The sequence below is a fragment of the Hyla sarda genome, chromosome 6 (assembly GCF_029499605.1).
Source record: "Hyla sarda isolate aHylSar1 chromosome 6, aHylSar1.hap1, whole genome shotgun sequence".
NCBI lineage: Eukaryota > Metazoa > Chordata > Amphibia > Anura > Hylidae > Hyla > Hyla sarda.
In genome coordinates, this window is record NC_079194.1 from 78918887 (window position 1) to 78938908 (window position 20022).

At 42.3% G+C, this 20022-nt stretch overlaps 1 protein-coding gene across 5 annotated transcripts in view; it reads left to right on the forward strand.

The window, feature by feature from the left end:
* The window catches only part of VGLL4 (vestigial like family member 4), a 118248-nt gene that overhangs the window by 57319 nt on the left and 40907 nt on the right, over positions 1-20022 (forward strand). Inside the window, exon 1 of one of the 5 annotated variants that reach the window (XM_056524267.1) lies at positions 14390-14866. The exons of the other annotated variants lie outside the window; for them this stretch is intronic. Coding sequence (XP_056380242.1) covers positions 14785-14866 — 82 coding nt within the window. The 5' untranslated portion in view covers positions 14390-14784. Of the gene's footprint in view, positions 1-14389; positions 14867-20022 lie in introns of those variants that run through there. 5 annotated transcript variants of the gene reach the window in all.

The following is a 20022-nucleotide window of genomic DNA, read 5'->3' on the forward strand; positions in this document are numbered from 1 at the left end:
AAATGTCTCTCTTCACATACACCAAAAAGCTGAGCTAAGTCTGGGCTGGTGTAGTTTGAGACTTTTCAGTGGCTTTGCGCTTTTTTTGCTCCTTTTCACAAAAAGGCGCAGTTGATAAAACCCTTCCATATCATGTGTATTGCCAAAATCGGTGGATTGCAACTCAAAATCAGCAGAAATGTGTAAACAAAAAGGGGGAAAAAACCCTGCTTGCTCCTTTTTTGCGCCTTTTTTTAGACACAAAAAACTGTCTAAAGACAATGATAAATGTGGGCCACAGAGCACAATCACAACTGGGGACACTTTTTCAATGGATGTACACCATTTTTCTTTGCGCAAACCTACACCACTTAATGACATGTACAAATATGTCAGATCCCAGAGCACAAAGCTTAAACCTAACTGCAGCTCACTGGTTTCTATAATTGCGCAAAATGTATCAAGTCTCGTGCTCCATTTTGATAAATTGTGAGAAGCTGCGCAAAAAATACAAGCAAACATGGGTAAAATCTATACTTCCTCACATCAACATTGATAATTGTTCCCCTATGTGTACAGAAGAAGACTGCAAAATGGCTACCAAGTAACATATGCGTGGAGAACGTGTTATTTTTTTTAATTTTATTTTTTACATTTTTGTGGGCTAGTACAAACACCAGTGGGCTGTTTCAATAAATTCTGTCCTTAAATTTCAACAGGATTTCCGCTGTAAGGCTAGGTTCACACTGTGGAATCTCTGGGCAGAAAAATTTCCGCCCAGAGATTTCAAGTGTGTCTAGGACCGCGCGGACAATGCAGTCTCCAATAGACTGCAATGTGTTCTGCAAGTATTTTCACCTGAAGAATGAGCAACACCATTCTTCAGGCGGAAATTTTAAAGCAGATTTTCCATTCACAAATTCCAAAGTTTGAATTTGTGAACGGAAACCCATTCACTACACTATACATTTTAGTAAGCAGAATTTCTGCCTGCAATTTCAAAGCGGAATTGCAGGTGGAAATTCTGTAGTGTGAACCTAGCCTAATGCTGCCGCCCACACTTTTTGGATGGAAATTACGAGTCCTATTGACTTCTATGGAATGAACATGTTCAGCAGTGTGCACAGAGCAGCGGAATCCCATTGTAAACGATAGGACTCTGCTGCAAGCAGAATTCAGCTATTGAATTCCACCCTAAGAATCAACAATGGAAACTGCTGCAAGTGGAATTCCACTCCTGAATTTCGCTGGCTACATCTCAGCTTTGATTTAGCAGTGTGGACGTGCCCTTGGGCCGGGTTTAAACTTGCGAAGCTCTGGACGAAAAAAATTCACAATGACTTTGCTGTCCCCATAGACTGCAATGTCTGCGGAGCGGGTTCTGCCTAAAGAATGGCCAAGTCCATTCTTTTTCTGGCAGGATATGCACCACTATTATTCCGCAGTGTGCACTGTGCCACAGAATCCTATTGCCAGCAATGGGACTCTGCTGCACCAGAATTTCTAAATGAAATTTCAAAACGGAATTCTGCTTGAAAATTCTGTTGTGTGCATTAGGTCTCCAATATGTCTCTACTTCTTGCTTGTACATATAAAAGGGGTTATCTAGGATTAAGAAAAATATGGTTGCTTTCTTTCGAAAACAGTGCCACACTTGTCCTCAGGTTATGTGTTGTATTGCAACTATTTTCCATTTACTTCAATGGAACTGAATTGCAGTACTACACACAACACATATACAGTCAGGTCCATAAATATTGGGACATCGACAGAATTCTAACATTTTTGGCTCTATACACCACCACAATGGATTTGAAATGAAACAAACAAGATGAGCTTTAACTCCAGATTGTCAGCTTTAATTTGAGGGTATTTACATCCAAATCAGGTGAACGGTGTAGGAATTACAAAAGTTTGCATATGTGCCTCCCACTTGCTAAGGAACCAAAAGTAATGGGACAGAATAATAATCATTTTTAATTTTTAATACTTGGTTACAATTTTTAATACTTGGTTACAAATCCTTTGCAGTCAATTACAGCCTGAAGTCTGGAACGCATAGACATCAGCAGACATTGCTGGGTTCATCCCTGGTGATGCTCTGCCGCCTCTGCTGCAACTGTCTTCAGTCCCTGCTTGTTCTTGGAGCATTTTCCCTTCAGTTTTTCTTAAGAAAGGGAAATGCTCAATCGGAATCAGGTCAGGTGATTGACTTGGCCATTACATAATATTCTACTTATTTCCCTTGTCTTTGCAGTTTGCTTTGGGTCATTGTCCATCTGCACTGTGAAGCGCCGTCCAATGAGTTCTGAAGCATTTAGCTGATTGAGCAGATAATATTGCCCGGAACACTTCAGAATTCTTCCTGCTGCTTTTGTCACATCCTCAATAAATACAAGAGAAGCAGTTCCATCAGTGAAGCACCTCATCAGTGAAGCAAAATTTCGTGAAGCATGGTGGTGGTAGTTCATGGTGGTTGAACTCTGGTACAAGTTGATCTGTCCATAGGATGTTGTTCCAGAACTGTGAAGGCTTTTTTAGATGTCGTTTGGCAAACTCTAATCTGTCCTTCGTGTTTTTGAGGCTCATCAATGGTTTACATCTTGTAGCGAACCCTCTGTATTCACTCTGGTCTTTCAGGTCTTTTGGTGTTGCTGACCTCACTGGTGCATTCCTTGTTTTTAAGAATGTTCCAAAAAGTTGTTTTGGCCACGTCTCTCTGATGGGTTTGTTTTTTCAGCCTACTGATGGCTTGCTTCACTGATAGTGACAGCTCTTTGAATCTCATCTTGAGAGTGGACAGCAACATATTCCAAATGCAAATTGCACACTTGAAATGAACTCTGGACCTTTTATCTGCTCATTGTAATAGGGATAATGAGGGAATAACACATACCTGGACATGGAACAGCTGAGAAGCCAATTGTCCCATTACTTTTGGTCCCTTACAAAGTGGGAGGCACACATGCAAACTGTTGTAATTCCTACATCGTTCACCTGATTTGGATGTAAATACCCTCAAATTAAAGCTGACAGTCTGGAGTCTTGTAAGTTTCCTTTCAAATCCATTGTGGTGGTGTATATAGAGCCAAAAATTTTAGAATTGTGTCGATGTCCCAATATTTATGGACAGGGCTATGGAGTCGGTATGGAGTTTTCTGTACTTCCGACTCTGACTCCTCTGTATTAATATGCAAATGTATTTTATACATTCCTTGAAGGAAAGACAGGTAACATACCTGTCATTACCACAGGACTACTGGCTGGGAAGCAAACAGTCTACTGTATTGAACAGTTTGTGTGCTGATCTGCTGCTGAAGATAGGGCAGTGGGAGGATCAAGGAAGGGGCATTTATTATAAAACATGATTTCTCTAGTAGAATCCCATAGTCATGTTTAAAGTTTAAAGGGGTACTCCGCCCCTAGACATCTTATCTCCTATCCAAAGGATAGGGGATAAGATGTCAGATCGCCGGAGTCCTGCTGCTGGGGACCCCCAGGATCGCCGCTGCGGCACCGCGCTTTCATTACTACACAGAGTGAGTTCGGGGGACGGATACAGAGCGATACAGGGGACAGAGCAGCGTAACGTCATAGCCCCGCCCCTCGTGAGATCACAGCCCGCCCCTTAATGCAAGTCTATGGCAGGGGGCGTGACGACCGCCACGCCCCCTCCCATAGACTTGTATTGAGGGGGTTGGCCGTGACATCACGAGGGGCAGAGCCATGACGTAACGATGCTCCAGCCCCTGTATCGCCCGTCATTACGCACAGAGCGAGCTCGCTTTGTGCAGTAATGATAGCGCGGTGCAGCAGCGGGACCCCGGCGATCTGACATCTTATGCTCTATCCTTTGGATAGGGGATAAGATGTCTAGGTGCGGAGTACCCCTTTAAGCTAACAATCAAGTTTACAAGTTTTTATAGCCTTAGCTGAATGGCAGCAGTTTTTCCAATGCTTTACAGCTTCAGTCTTGAACTATTGACCCTCCATTCCCTTCACGTATAAAAGTGTCTCTAGTCCTGCAAAAAACATATTTACTTAATCCCTTATCAGTGAGAGGCTAGGTTACCCATGGGTTCCCTGTAACAGCAGAACACAACACTATGGAAAGTATAAGTATTGCCGCTCCTAATTGTGCGTTGTGTGCCATATAGTAAAGCACATGAAAAGCATGCTTCTTCACGGTCGTGAGGCACTGCATGCATTGGTCTTTATTCTTAAAGTAGAGAAGTCATTAATTTTAACTTTTTGTGAATTGGGACATTTAAACTTGCTTTTTTTTTTTATTCTAATCTAAATTTAGTAGGAGTCGGAGTTGGAGTCTGTGCATTGTTTGCCGACTCCACAGCCCTGTTTATGGACCTGACTGTATATGTGTGATATGATATATACATACACTAGAGATGAGCGAACTTACAGTAAATTCTATTCATCACGAACTTCTCGCTCGGCAGTTGATGACTTTTCCTGCATAAATTAGTTCAGCTTACAGGTGCTCCCGTGGGCTGGAAAAGATGGATACAGTCCTAGGAGATTCTTTCCTAGGACTGTATCCACCTTTTCCAGCCCACCAGGATAAGTCATCAACTGCCGAACCGAGAAGTTTGTGACGAATCGAATTTACTGTAAGTTCACTCATCTCTAATATTACACACAGTAGGGGATTGAGAAATTGTGTATATTTTATTATCGACTAGTGGACTCCAAACTGTGGACCTTCCAGAAGTTGCAGAACTACAATTCCCAGCATGCCAGTGGCTTTCCAGGCATGCTGGGAGTTGTAGTTTTGGAGACCACTGTTACACTTGAAATAAAATTTATATTCCTCACAAGACCTCCAGGGGGAGCTCCTTGACTAGAAGTTGGTATCTTGGTGACATAACAGTAAACACTTGATATACCTGATACTGTATATAGGAGTTTCTTTTATAATTTTTTTTTTGTGAACGTCAGAGCGGTTGTGGAAAGCAATACGTTATGCCGGGAAGCACAGGCCTGTTATGACAGGTGTTACACATTACCCAACCTGTTATTAGTTCTTTAAATAGCCGACCCCATGAGGACGGATTAATGCTATTTCCAAATCTTGTAGAAATTAGTCTCTCTGATAGAATCCACACTGTAAGACTATGTATAAAGTCAAGGGGTATGGGAAATATATATTAAAGTATGCAGCTTTTAGGAAGCACGGTATTTTGTATGTGAAGGTCAATTAGTATTGCCCTTAAAGGGGTTCTCCGGTGCTTAAACATGTGGCGTCACGCTCCGCCCCGCAGTGCAAGCCTATGGGAGGGGGCATGATGGCTATCACGCCACCTCCTGTAGGCCTGCACTGCGGGGCGGAGCGTGACGTCACACGCCGGCGCAGGCGTGACGTCACACGCCGCCTGCCTTGTAGTCGCCCGTAATCAGACCCGGAGCGAACAAGCTCCGGGGACTGATTACAAACGGGGTGCCGCGTGCATGATCCCGGGGGTCCCCAGCGGCGGGACTCCCGCAATCAGGCATCTTATCCCTATCCTTTTGGATAGGGGATAAGAAGTTTAAGCACCGGAGAACCCCTTTGAAAGGGGTACTCCCACTGGCCAGTGTTAGGAACATTTAGTTCCAAAAGCTGTGTGTGCTGCGGGGGTCGGCCATATCCCCTCAATGCAAGTCTATGGGAGAGGGCATGACAGCCGCCATGCCCCCTCCCATAGACTTGCATTGAGGGGCCCTGGCGGGATGTCACGAAGGGGCATGGTCGACCCTTGAAGCGCGCACACAATGTTCGGAACTAAATGTTTCGAACGCTGGCCAGTGGAGTGACCCTTTAAACTCTTTCTTCTATCGTTTTTGGTTGGTTGTTACTAATTTACTGTTGATTTACTTATTTACTTATCAAAACCTGTGTAGGGAAAGAGTGGTGCAGTTGCCCATAGCAACATCAGATGGCTTTCTTTATTTTTCAGAAGTCTTCTTTAAAATAAAAGATCTGATTGTTTTCTTTTGGCAACTTTATACCCCCAACACACACACCCCAATTAGGGACCTTCAGATAATGACTTGTGACATCATTGTGTCCAAAATTGTGATGTCACGTTGTGGGCATATGTACATGGCAGTAGTCACTTTGAGTGCCACTATATGGTGAACTCATATTGGTTCTTCTATGGGTTCTAAATTATGACATTTATAATAAATAGGGACTTTTAAGCCCCATCCCTAGCGTGTCAGGTTGCATAAACCAGGCTATTTTTGTCCCATTGGCCAATTGTCCTACCAAAATTGGGACTGTTGGCGAGTATATCATGGCTTTGTAGTACTGATGATTCGCTTCGTCAACAAGCTAACCATTTAAAACCGATCAGTAGAGTAGAAAGTAACCACAAGTGTCTTTAGTAAAGGGTCTACCCTATCCCCTGGATACAGCAGAAGGGGAACCTGTAGAGGACCTCATCAGTTCTCATGTACTTGCCTTATGGCTCGGCCTACTGATAAAAGCATGAAAGTTGTATAATAAACTACCTTCAGAGGGTGGATAGTTGCACTCTACAGAGAGATGAGTTGAGCCCGGTGGACCAAACTTTCAGCAATTTCTAGTGCAGACCAAATTCTTTAAACTGGTGGATTTCCATTTACCCCGTGAGCAAGACTTCTGGGGGAGATTTATCAAAACCAGTGTATAGAGAAAGAGTGGTGCAGTTGCCAATAGCAACCAATCAGATCGCTGCTTTCATTTTTCACAGGCCTCTTTGAAAATGAAAGAAGCGATCTGATTGGTTGCTATGGGCAGCCTAGCAACTTTTCCTCTGGACAGATTTTGATAAATATCCCCCTATATCTTTGCCAGTACCTTCTGTAGGGGAATAGGTAATGCACAGCATACTTCATGCCTTTATAGTTTATTTACATCGTTTATAAGGCTGAAAAAAAGTAGTCTCCAACAAGTTCAACCTAAAACCCTACTGTGTTGATCCAGAGGAAGCCCCCCCCCCCCCCCCCCCATGAGGCTGATCCTAATTGCCCCATGACAGAGGAAAAATCTGAATAAATCCCTGGATCAACCTTCTGTCCCCATAAATCTAGTATCCGTAATCCATTCCAGAAAAAAACATCCAGACCCTTCTTGAACTTGTTTAACACCAGAAAAGTTCCGTAGGCTCACTGCTCTTACAGTAAAGAATCTCTGTCTGTGATGGTGAAACCTTCTTTCCTCTAGACGTAGAGGATGCCCCCTTGTCATGGTTACCGGCCAAGGTATAAAAAGATCACTAGAAAGATCTCTGTGTATTTGTACATTTTGATCAGATCGCCCCTAAGACGTCTTCTCTCTACACTACATAACCCCAAGCTTAATAACCTGTCTTGGTCCTGTAATCCTCCCATACCATTAATTATCTTTGTCGCCCTCTCCTGCACCCTCTCCAGTTTGGCCATGTCCTTCTTATATACAGGTGCCCAAAATTGGACTCAATACTCCATATGTGATCTGACAAATGATTTATACAGAGGCAAAACTATGTCCCTGTCACGAGCCTCTGTGCCTCTCCTGATACTTTATTAGCCTTGGCAGCAGCTGCCTGGCACTGGCCACTAAAGTTGAGCTTACTGTCCACCATACACAAGTTCATTCCCACCGCTGTGATTGCTGATTTAGATCTTCCTTGTGATGACTCAACTACATCTGTATAAACATCTGCAATCTCTCAGTGAGGTCGCCTTATAACAAACCACATCCTGGTGTGTGAGCAGACACAATAAAAATCCCCTGCGCTGCTGCCCAGCCCCGGCCTCACACTTTATTACATTCTAGATGCTTGCTGAGCATCTGTACTCTGGCGTCCCTGTTATTTTACACCAGTGTTCTCCAAACTGCGGCCCTCCAGCTGTTGCAAAACTACAACTCCCAGCATGCCCGGACAGCCAACGGCTGTCCGGGCATGCTGGGAGTTGTAGTTTTGCAACAGCTGGAGGGCTGCAGTTTGGAGAAACTGGTTGGCTAGACAGACAGGTGCCTATAGGTGACCAAATAAACAAACATAAAATAGTCTACAGCTGAAAAGCCGCTTCCAGACACATCTGGTGGAAGCTTATCCCCCAAGAAGGAAAGGATCGGGCAGTTGAAATTCAGCATACTCTATTATTCATACTCTTCTCCAACATTTGCTGTCAGGGAAAGTCAGGAAAACACTGTACACATTAGATGGCTGGCCGGTCATGTGGGTTCAGCTGACACGGCGTTTAAAGGGGTATTCCAGGAAAAAACTGGCTCCAGAAAGTTAAACAGATTTGTAAATTACTTCTATTATCTATTAAAAAAATCTTAATCCTTCCAGTAGTTATCAGTTGCGGAAGTTGAGTTGTTCTTTTCTGTCTAACAGTGCTCTCTGCTGACACCTCTGCTTGTCTCAGGAACTGCCCAGAGTAGGAGCAAGTTCCCATAGCAAACCTCTAATGCTTCAGACAGTTCCTGAGCAAGCAGAGGTGTCAGCAGAGAGCACTGTTGTCAGAAAGAAAAGTACAACTCAACTTCAGCACCTGATAACTACTGAAAGGATTAAGAATTTTTAAATAGAAATTTACAAATCTGTTTAACTTTCTGGAGCCAGTTGATATAACAAAAAAAAAAGTTTTTTCCTGGAATACCCGTTTAAACACAATTAAGGGGCATGTAAAATAAAGTGGCATATCACTGACCTCTACAACGAGAGTTGGTACCACCCCCTCCCCCAGGTCCCTATACACTAGAGCCCATACATTTTCCATAATTTTCGGTCAGCAGTTCTCTTCTGACCTTTGGTCCGGCCAAAGATGTGTGCTCTGTGAAGAGGGTAGGGGTAAGCCACAGCCAGACAGCTCTGGCATCCGCTTATCTATACTCAACCCAACTTTCTGTGGAGAGTCAGGAGCCGCCATACACCTTAGTCATCTGAACCCATGAGCAGGTTCAACAAACTTTAGTATAAGTCTTATAGACACCTTATTAGTCAAAAGTTGACTAAACCACCAAGTTGGGTGGAACTGACTGACTTTCTAAAGTGTATTGGGGCCCTCTCAACTCTTCTGCGAGAGGAGGATTGGGCATATTGAATAATGAAAAGCCTGACTGTTTTGTTCTGAGAGAAATAAACTTCCAACAGAAGTGTCTGGCAGGGGTTTACTCCTCCTCCCTCCGTAGAGGACACGTGAATATTCACCAATGTGTATGGAAAAATCAGGAGACAGAGCGGTCTGCTCACAGCTTTTGCAGGTGTGTTGCCGGCCACTTTAGGGCATTTGTCTAGTCAACCAGTCCCGGCTCTGTACTGACAGGGGCAAGAAATCCGTGTCTACAGATGGACAATTCCTTTTGCTTGTATGAGAGTGTTCTGTCAATATAAAGTGACTTGTGGATCTGCCGCTACCATTCTGTCGGACCAACGTTGACTATGTATTGTTGGAGTGAAACTTCAGCCTTGATATCAAGGGGATTTATTTAAAATTGTGTTTAAAAATAGTTCGTCTTAAGGGCATCCAATGTTTTCACCTCCAAAAAAGTCTTCCTACTAAACAGCCTCTCCATGTATGCGGCTGACTAAGGGATTCTTCACCAAATGGACAGTTTGTTACTCGTCTCCTTCTGTCAACCCAATGGGCACTTCATGATGGCTTCCATTGCACAGACTGGTACATGAAAGAGTTGTTGATGGGCAGTTCTCCTATTCCCTTATCCTGTGCTGTTTGGTTTGGTAAATGGCAAGAAGTAGAGTTAAAGGGGTACTCCGCCCCTTGACATCTTATCCATTAGCCAAAGGATAGGGGATAAGATGATTAATTGCCCCCACGATCTCTGCTGCAGCATTGCAGTCCTCTTCGCTCCGTGCCTGATGACTAGCAATGCGGCGCTGATGTCACAGCCACACCCCCTTGTGATGTCATGCCATGCCTTCCCCCTCAATTCAAGTCTATGGGAGGGGGTGTGACCACCACCATGCCCCCTCCCATAGACTTGCATTGAGGGGGCGTGACTGTGATGTCATGAAGGGGTGTAGCCGTGAGGTCACGAGCCACCTGTGCTGCAGCCAGCGTTCTTAATGATCGTGGGGGGTCCCAGCGGTGGATAGGGGATAAGATGTCTAGGGGCAGAGAACCGACATGACAGGAGTGAGAAGTAACGCGTTTCAGGTGCATTAGCAGCACCCTTAATCGTACATCTTGTACGATTAAGGGTGCTGCTAACTAACCTGAAACGCGTTACTTTTCACTCCTGTCGTGGCTTTTAACTATGAATAAAAGAACACCTTTTGCATGAGATCTGCGCTGGACAATCCCGTCTTCTCGCTATTTATTTTTTATGTATGCGCATTTATGTTACTAATTAATTGTATTGCTTTATTGGTGATTAATTAAAAGAAAAAATCATTTCACCCAAAAAAAATCTTCACAGCAACTTTAAAATTACTGCGAGACATTAACTTTTATAGTTTTGACCATAACAAAGACACGACGCAGAGCCTATACAGGATTGATAAATACCATAGTGCGATAGGAATAAGCCCGTCCTGTTTTTGGATTGCAGGGAGTCAGATGCTGACACGATCACATTGCCAATCTACAGTCACCATGGAGCTCTGGCCTTAGAGTTTATTATTTTTGAATGGTGGGGGTTTTATCACATCTGAGTGTTTTTCCTGCTGCCAAACAACCTGTCTGCATGGTGTCTAAGCAGAATTTAGCAACTGTTGAGTCACTAATTTGACAGGCGGAGTTAAAACAACAGATCCTGGTGCGACGTTCTTCTCTGTTCTTCTATTATTCCCTAAATACCAAAGTAGTATGATGGAAAAATATATTATGGGAACCATTCAGGTTCCGCCTCAATTTTTTAAGCCTTTTGGAACATGTAATTGGGAACTTGACTGGCTATCAAAGGTCCCAGTGTCTAGACCTAGTCCTCCTAAGCAAGGTCTTTCTGAAGTGAACATCTTCCCCAATAGGACTTCTGGGCAGGATTTGTCCTGATGAGAAAACAAGGGTCAGATCTCGTGTGATGCTTTGCTGCCAAAGAAGATAAGATGCACCTATTGAAACAACATGACCATTTGCCTAAAAGGGTGTGTTTATAGGGACAATCAGGGATGGGTCATAGCTATCTGTTGCGTATGGACAGTTTCGGGCCTGTGCTACACAACTACTTCAGTAACGCACTCCTATCTGTTTGCATTAGATTACCAATGCTTAGCTTGAATTGTGTTGTGATCTTGTATACAAACATGTGGTATGGGTACAGAATCCCATAGCGGCCCTGGCCTTCAAACACTTGGTATTTTTCAAAAAATATATACAGTAATTTAGCAGTAATGTAGCTATATTTATCTGAAAATCAAATACCTTTTTTTTTCTTATTGCGCTGTAGATAAGGGTTTCCCAAGCAACGTGCCTCCAGCTGTTGCAAAACTACTGTGGTAAACTGTGGGAATAAAGCCTTGTGTGGGTGTAGGGTAGTTGGGGTGTTGCTGTTCTTGATAATAAAAGGGCGCTGTTAACCCTTGTCACTCGTGACTCCAGGGTGAGGGTTAAAACTCTCTATTGGTGCTGGGCCTATTGCCACCCTTCCCAAGAGTGATAGGTGAGTGCGAAATAAATAGATTGTCCACAGCAGTGCTGAACTTAAAACTTGCGGAATCTTTACTGAAGATTTTCTGTATTTGCAATAACGGTAACAGTCCAGATAACAGAGTCTATTTAAACAGCTCAGCAGTGATTGACAGGTGCTTAGGACCGGAAAGTTCTCTTTAGTTTTAGAGGATTGTATTTGCATAGATCCGCCGGATTTAGGGGTTTGATTAGGTCCAGAGATCTTGCTGAGGTAGCGGGGAATTGAATGAACTATCCGTCTCTAACGCAGGCTTGGGCCTAGTAATTTGTCTTGTAAGCTGCAGAGGTCTTACCTCGTCTGGAATCAGCAACCCAAGAGCAATGATGCTGCTTGCTTGGCAGCACAGGAACAAGAGCGCGATCAATGATTGCAGCTCCCTTATATGGGCCGGGACTGAGCCGTTTTAGATTGGTCCATACAGCTGTCACTCACCGTTACAATGGATTGTGGGCGATCACATGTCCAAAACCACCAAAGGTCCTTTAGCAAAAAACCATAGAGTTCTGCAATTCGATCACATGACCTGCAGGTCCTGCGACGCAAGCAAGATAAGAATATTAAATATACATCTTTACATTTGTATTTACATTAATTATAGCTAACTGACGGGTGACAAGGGGTTAACTAAGGAACCTCCACTGTTCCTAGGGACTCTGACTTTGGGGACCTCACCACAAGAGAACATATGCAATACGGTACCGGGACATCCCACTACAACTCCCAGCATGTTGTAGTTTTGCAACAGTTGGAGGCATACTGTCTGGGAAGCACTGCTGCACAGCAAAGCATATTCTATTATGTTTTTCTTTTGCCGAGGGAAGAGGTTAAAAATGTATAAATAGTTAAAAAATAAAACAGAAGTGAGAGCATTTCAGAATAAATGTAAGAAAATAATAAATTATAAAAAAAAAAAATTGGTGGCATATGTGTTGCATTGCAGCTCTAAAATCCATTCTGTCCTTTTGAATGGGAGTTATTTTGGCATCAGGCCGCATTGGATTTCCGCAAGCCCCCCATTCAGCAAATAAGATAGTTGTATAAATGAATGAATGAATAAATAAAGAAAAAAAAAAATAATAATAAATAAAATAAAAAAATAAATAAATGAATAAATAAAGGAATAACCCCTTAACGACCAAGGACGTATATTTACGTGATACGCGGGGTCACGCGGTGACAAAGTGTCATATCGGGTCGGTCCCGGCATGTATCTGAAGCTGGGACCTGGGGCTAATAGTGCGCAGCAGTGATCGCGGGCTATTAACCTTTTAGATGCGGCTTTCAAAGTTGACCGTCGCGTCTAAAACGAAAGTAAAACCTTCCCGGCTGCACAGTTCGGCTGATCGGGACCACCGCAGTGAAAATGTGGTGTCCCGATCAGCTAGGACGCGAGCAGAGGTCTTCTTAACTTCTTCTGGTGCGTCCCTTTGGCGATTGATTGCTCCAAGCCTGAGATGCAGGCTTGAGCAATCGACCGCCGATAACACTGATCAATGCAAAGCTATGGCTTTGCACTGAACAGTGTAAAAGATCAATGTGTGCAGTGTTATAGCCCCCTATGGGAGCTATAACACTGCAAAAAAAAGTGTAAAAATAAGTTATTTAACCCTTTCCCTAATAAAAGTCCAAATCACCCCCCTTTTCCCATTAAAATAAAATGTAAAAAAATATAAACATGTGGTATCGCTGCGTGCATAAATGTCCAAACTATAAAAATATATAATTAATTAAACCGCACGGTCAATGGCGTACGCGCAAAAAAATTCCGAAGTCCAAAATAAAATTTTTGGTCACTTTTTATATCATGAAAAAATGAATAAAAAGTGATCAAAAAGTCTGATCAATACAAAAATTGTACCACTAAAAACTTCAGATCACAGCGCAAAAAATGAGCCCTCATACCGCCCCATAAGCGGTAAAATAAAAAAGTTATAGGGGTCAGAAGATGACAATTTTAAGCGTATACATTTTCCTGCATGTAGTTAGGATTTTTTCCAGAAGTACGACAAAATCAAACCTATATAAGTAGGGTATCATTTTAACCGTATGGACCTACAGAATAAAGATAAGATGTCATTTTTACTGTAAAATGTACCGTGTAGAAACGGAAGCCCCCAAAAGTTACAAAATGGCTTTTTTCTTCAATTTCGTCGCACAATGATTTTTCTTTTCTGTTTCGCCGTAGATTTTTGGGCAAAATGACTGATGTCCCTTCAAAGTAGAATTGGTGGCGCAAAAAATAGGTGGAAAAATATGGATTTTTAGGTGCAAAATTGAAAGGGTTATGATTTTTAAAAGGTGAGGAGGAAAAAACGAAAAGTACAAAAAACGGAAAAAACTTAAAAACTTGTGGTCCTTTAAGGGGATAAAGAAAGAAAAAAATAAGAAATTAAAAAAATTAAGAAATAAAAAAGAAAATAAATAAAATTTAAAAAATTCAGCAACAATCGTGCTTCGTGTGAATTGTCCCTTGCTATGAATACAGCAGTGCATTTTGTGCAGTTAATCCCTTACACTTGTATATACCTGTGTCTGGCCCTGGGGTGGGGGGTGTTACTTTTTTGGCACTGCTTTTTGTCACTTTCTGCTCTGACACACTCTCCTCTTACAAACCCTCTCTGAGCATTCGGAGGGGGCTGAACTTCTGCCGAAAATATCCCTGACATGTGAGCTGCTCCAGGGAATCACTGAGCATGCTCCCTCCTCCCAGGCTGTAGGAGAGAGGAAGCTGACTTACATTGGAGTCATACCAGGCATAGGCTGCGTGTCAGAGCAGTGAACTTGCAGCGGGGCTGTGAGAACTGACTGGCTTTGTCTTCACTTTTTTTTTATTTTTTTTCCTCCTTTTTTTTTTTTTTTGCCTGCAAAAAAGTGCACCCCGGTCTGGTGTAGCCGGTGTGCCCCCCCTTGCCATAGCATTGCCAAGGCAGATCCGTCACCTCTTCCTCTGGACGGATTTCCCCTTTTCGGTTTTTCATGTACTTTTCTCGGCTTTTGTTGTTGGAGGCTGGGCCTTTCTGTCTCGACAAATCTTAAAGGAGAGCTGGGATCTGTTCCGAAGCTGTCCGCTGCTGCCTCTCTTGTCTTTTAGATATATATACATATATCTATAGCTAAATCAATAATTTTTTTTTGGTGGGTGAAGCGAGAAAGCTGGTCTTTCCTGCAAACCCCAATAATAAATGCTGTTTATGAAGATGGATCTGTTGAACTACCAGTACCTGGACAAGATGAACAACAATATTGGCATTCTGTGCTATGAAGGTAAACGCTTCCCCTGACCTTTATAGTTCTAGTGTTGGGAACGAGCAGAAACAAAAAATTTAACAAAAAAAACCCTTCCTTTCGCCTAGTTTTATACCGGTTTGTCTGCTTGCCTTGCACTTGGTTTTACTTGACTTTTCGTCTTTTTTTTTTTTGTGTGTTTTTTGTTTTACTATCCGTATTTTGTCATATACGCTATAGATTGTGTTCACTGTTCCCAAGGCTGGTTAAACGATTAAGGTGTAAATGTATCAACACGTGATCTCTAAACCACGGTTACCCAACCAGGGTGCCTCCGGCTGTTGCAAAACTACAACTCTCAGCATGCCCGGACAGCCAGCGGCTGTCCGGGCATGCTGAGGGTTGTAGTTTTGCAACCGCTGGAGGCACCCTGCTTGGGAAACATTGTCGTAAGCGATGTTCAAGCTACTTATACCTTGTAATTATTTTGTAATAGTTTGCTTGTTTTTATGCTTACGTAAGAAATCATTATTTTATTTTAGCCATATTTGCTACCAGAAAGGCTTATCCACTCTGAAATGATACTGCACGCTACATTTTACTATGCTTTTTATTTATTTTTATTTTATTTGTTTAATTATGTATGTATTTAATTATATACCGGTGCATTTTTTATTTTTTATATAATTTAATGTACATTTTTTATTTGTTTTATTTTTTATATAAATTTATGTACATTTAGCATTTTTTTTTACAGTATGCTTCCATCCTGTTGCTATTCACCATACAATGAGCATATATACACTCTATCCGTGTGTGTTCAAAAGGTTTTTTTTTTTTTCCTCCCCCCCCCCCCCCCCCCCACCCTCCCCTTGTAAGAGAAGAGGTCATAGATCACAACACTGAACACAATCTCCCCCTTTGTCTACATTCCTATTTCCTGTCCAGATCTGCCATTGAAGGATGTGTCCCACACCACAAGTCCCTTGTGGAAAGCCGTGCATTATGCCAGACTGCAATTTCTATGTTTATGATATTTTCTTTTCCCCTTATTTTTTATCTTTTCTATTCTCTTAGATCGCGTTTACTTTGTGCATTTTTGTATTTTCCTTTTTTTCTTTTTTAATGTTGCAATACATTTTACATATTTTTCACCCTAAAGAAGTAAATCTGTTTGTAGTGAAATCCCCAAAATATGCAAATTTTAATAAAAAAAAATCATATTTTTATAATTTTTTATACTACTGTAAAAAAAAAAAAAGTTGCATATGGGAGCCATTTCAACATGCAGCAGGTTCATTTGGAGTGTTAAATAAGATTTAATTTGAAATAATGAGTTAAAGTTTTATTTGTACTTTTTTTTTAAATCTAGTTTGATGCCTACATGTTATAAATGTAAAGTAATTAAAAAATGGTGAAAAATCTTTTATATTTATATTCTGAAGAATTTAATCACTTAAATTTGCTTTATCATTATATATATATATATATATATATATATATATATATATATATATATATATATATTCTTAGTAACTTAAGTGCTTCTTAGTAACTTAAGTGTCCTTAGGTGCAGGCCCAGAGTTATAGCTTTGACACTTTGTTTAATGTGAGTACAGTAGATTTGTTACATAGTGCCGGGTGGTGCAAACAGTTAAGTTTTTGCAGTACGTGCAGCTTTGGAGCTGGGAAATGGCCCGGTACTGAGGGGGATTCAAGACAGGCATCAGTGAGTTTGGCAGTCAGCTCCTCATGCTGTGACCATATGCAAACAGAGCTTGGATTTCTACACACTCGCACTACATAGTCTTTCTGTGCTCTGAACTTTTTCTCACAGTGAACAAAGGATCCGTAATAGAGGAGATACAATGCAGGCTAGCGGCCGGTGGGCTGTTGCACAGAGAGGTCTCATTATTGATGTAGGCCTTTGGCAGTTTTATTACATTTTTTGCTTTTTTATGTTCTTAGCACTTACATTTTTGGCAATTTCTTTGTATTTTCCTCAGCACGGTGATGGTTTATTATAGGACTATATCACAAGTCGCACTCCTAAGCCTCCTGTTTATTGCTATGGAAATAATTGACTGCTAGAGGGGGTCTACAAACTTTCTGATGCAAACGTTTTCAGTACAAGGTGTCTGGGCTTATTACCATTACTTTTATAGGGGTCTTTATAGAATCATTTGTGAAAGGTAGGAGTCCCTCCCAGAAGTTTCAGTACACTTGAAATCTTAGACAGAATGTCATAAATGTAAGATTTATTTTTTCTTTTCCCGCCTTTCTGGAATGTTCTTCGTTCTCTGCGCTGTTTCTTCACATTCCACAAATGTAAACAATGCAGCTGGGAGAAATTCTGCAAACCTTGTGCATTCCTGACACCGCTTGTTAACAGGAAGCAGATCTCCCCATGTGCCTCACTGACCGGCCCTCTTTAAGAGAGGGGGGGGGGGGGATAGGTTGGACACTGAAACTTTTGGAAAGGTCATGTGCTATTAAGTGTAAAACTTTCCTCTTACAGGCTCTTTATATTGACTTGCTGTAAAACGGCTTTAATCCAGCAATTTGCATCTTTATTTTGTTACATTACTTATTTGCCATCGGTGACGTCCCTACGCGTATAGCAGAAATAGTTTTATTTTACACTTACTTGATTACTTTATATCACTCGGGATATGGATAACACCAGCCATTGTGCAGACTTTGAGCAAGCAAAGAATACTACAAGATTTCAGCTCTGAAGCCAACAGAATTGGGAATGGAGCTTTGGCCACTTCTTTGGAGAGCCATACGGAATCCTGTTCTTCGGAGAGCCATACGGAATCCTGTTCTTCGGAGAGCCATACCGAATCCTGTTCTTCGGAGAGCCATACCGAATCCTGTTCTTTGGAGAGCCATACCGAATCCTGTTCTTTGGAGAGCCATACCGAATCCTGTTCTTCGGAGAGCCATACCGAATCCTGTTCTTCGGAGAGCCATACCGAATCCTGTTCTTTGGAGAGCCATACCGAATCCTGTTCTTTGGAGAGCCATACCGAATCCTGTTCTTTGGAGAGCCATACCGAATCCTGTTCTTTGGAGAGCCATACCGAATCCTGTTCTTCGGAGAGCCATACCGAATCCTGTTCTTCGGAGAGCCATACCGAATCCTGTTCTTCGGAGAGCCATACCGAATCCTGTTCTTCGGAGAGCCATACCGAATCCTGTTCTTTGGAGAGCCATACCGAATCCTGTTCTTTGGAGAGCCATACCGAATCCTGTTCTTCGGAGAGCCATACCGAATCCTGTTCTTTGGAGAGCCATACCGAATCCTGTTCTTTGGAGAGCCATACCGAATCCTGTTCTTTGGAGAGCCATACCGAATCCTGTTCTTTGGAGAGCCATACCGAATCCTGTTCTTTGGAGAGCCATACCGAATCCTGTTCTTTGGAGAGCCATACCGAATCCTGTTCTTTGGAGAGCCATACCGAATCCTGTTCTTTGGAGAGCCATACCGAATCCTGTTCTTTGGAGAGCCATACCGAATTGCCTGCAAGGAGCAAAAAAACTTGTTTTTTGTGCCCTGGGCCATAGGCTGTACCTGTTGCACTTCCTTTTTTTCCTACTTATCAGATGTATATGCTGGGAGTATTCCTCGATGTGTGCTGCCGATGTAGGTCACTGTGTCTTGGTGACAAACATTAACCGTTGATGCCCTAGATATGTGAACCATTGACACCCATTGTAAAAATGGCATATGTTTCCTTTTACTGTATTCTGCTACATAGAAAAGTGTATTAGACCATGCCTTTCTATACACTGAATTAAAAAGAATAGAATGCATAATGGTCCTGTGTATGCCAAAAGGTCACTTATGGGAGTGAGAAAACAAGTGCTCCATAGGGTAAAAACAAAAAAAAAACATAGGATCACCGCTCACTCTCGACGGTTGTGTAAACTCATACACAAGAATGGTTCAGTAGTGCATTAGTATGTGGTCGTCTGCTGCCTTTCGTCTGGTGCAATATAGAGTTAACATACAAGGAGAGGCTTCAATGGATATAGCCAGCTCAAACGGCGCTGACGGACCAAGATGGACACAGCAAGGAGGATAAAACGGACTTAAATAACCAAGATGTAACGCGTTGGTCCGTCATCTTGGTCCGTCAGCGCCATTTGAGCTGAAAAGGTCACTTATGGCATACACAGTGCGTATATTGTAGTATACAGTAGGGCATACCCCTGGAATATGTTTAAAGGGATACTCCGGTGGAATTATTATTATTTTTTTTTAAATCAACTGATGCCAGAAAGCTAAACAGATTTAAAAATTACTTTAAAAATCTTAATCCTTCCAGTACTTATTAGCGACTGTATACTACAGGGGAAATTCTTTTTGGATTTCTTTTCTGTCACGACCACAGTGCACTCTGCTGACAACTCTGTCCATGTCAGGAACTGTCCAGAGCAGGGGAAAATCCCCTTAGCAAACATATGCTGCTCTGGACAGTTCCTAAAATGGACAATGGTGTCAGCAGAGAGCACCGTGGCAGAAAAAAAATCCCAAAAGGAAAGAATTTCCTCCGTAGTATACAGCCGCTAATAAGTACTGGAAGGATTAAGAATTTTTAATAGAAGTAATTTGCAAATCTGTTTAACTTTCTGGCACCAGTTGATTTAAAATAAAATAAAAAATAAAAATTAAATTAAATAAAAAATAAAAGTTTTCCACCGGAGTACCCCTTTAAAGGACATCTGTAGTGCAATATAATTTATCCCCTATCCGAAGGATAGGGGATAAGTTATAGATTGCGGGGGGTCAGAGCGCTGAAGCCCCCTGGGATCTCCTGGACGGGGCCGCAGCAGTATTCTGGAAAGGGGGCGTTCTATCCCCGCATGACGCGGCAGCCGACACGCCCCCTCCATGTAGCCCATAGAGATACATGGAGGGGGCGTGTCTGCCGCTGCTTTCTGCTGGAGATGAAATTTCACTTCCTGCAGACTGCCGAAGCCCCATTCAGGAGATCCCGGGGGACCCCAGTGCTCGGACCCCCCGCGATCTATAACTTATCCCCTATCCTTTGGATAGGGGATAAGTTATTTTGCTCTGGAATACGACTTTAATGGTGGAAAGAAAAAAAAATGTGATCAGAGCCTTCATGTGTAAATGTGGTTTCAATGGGTTTTAAAAGATATGATGATCTCCAGCACCAAGGGAT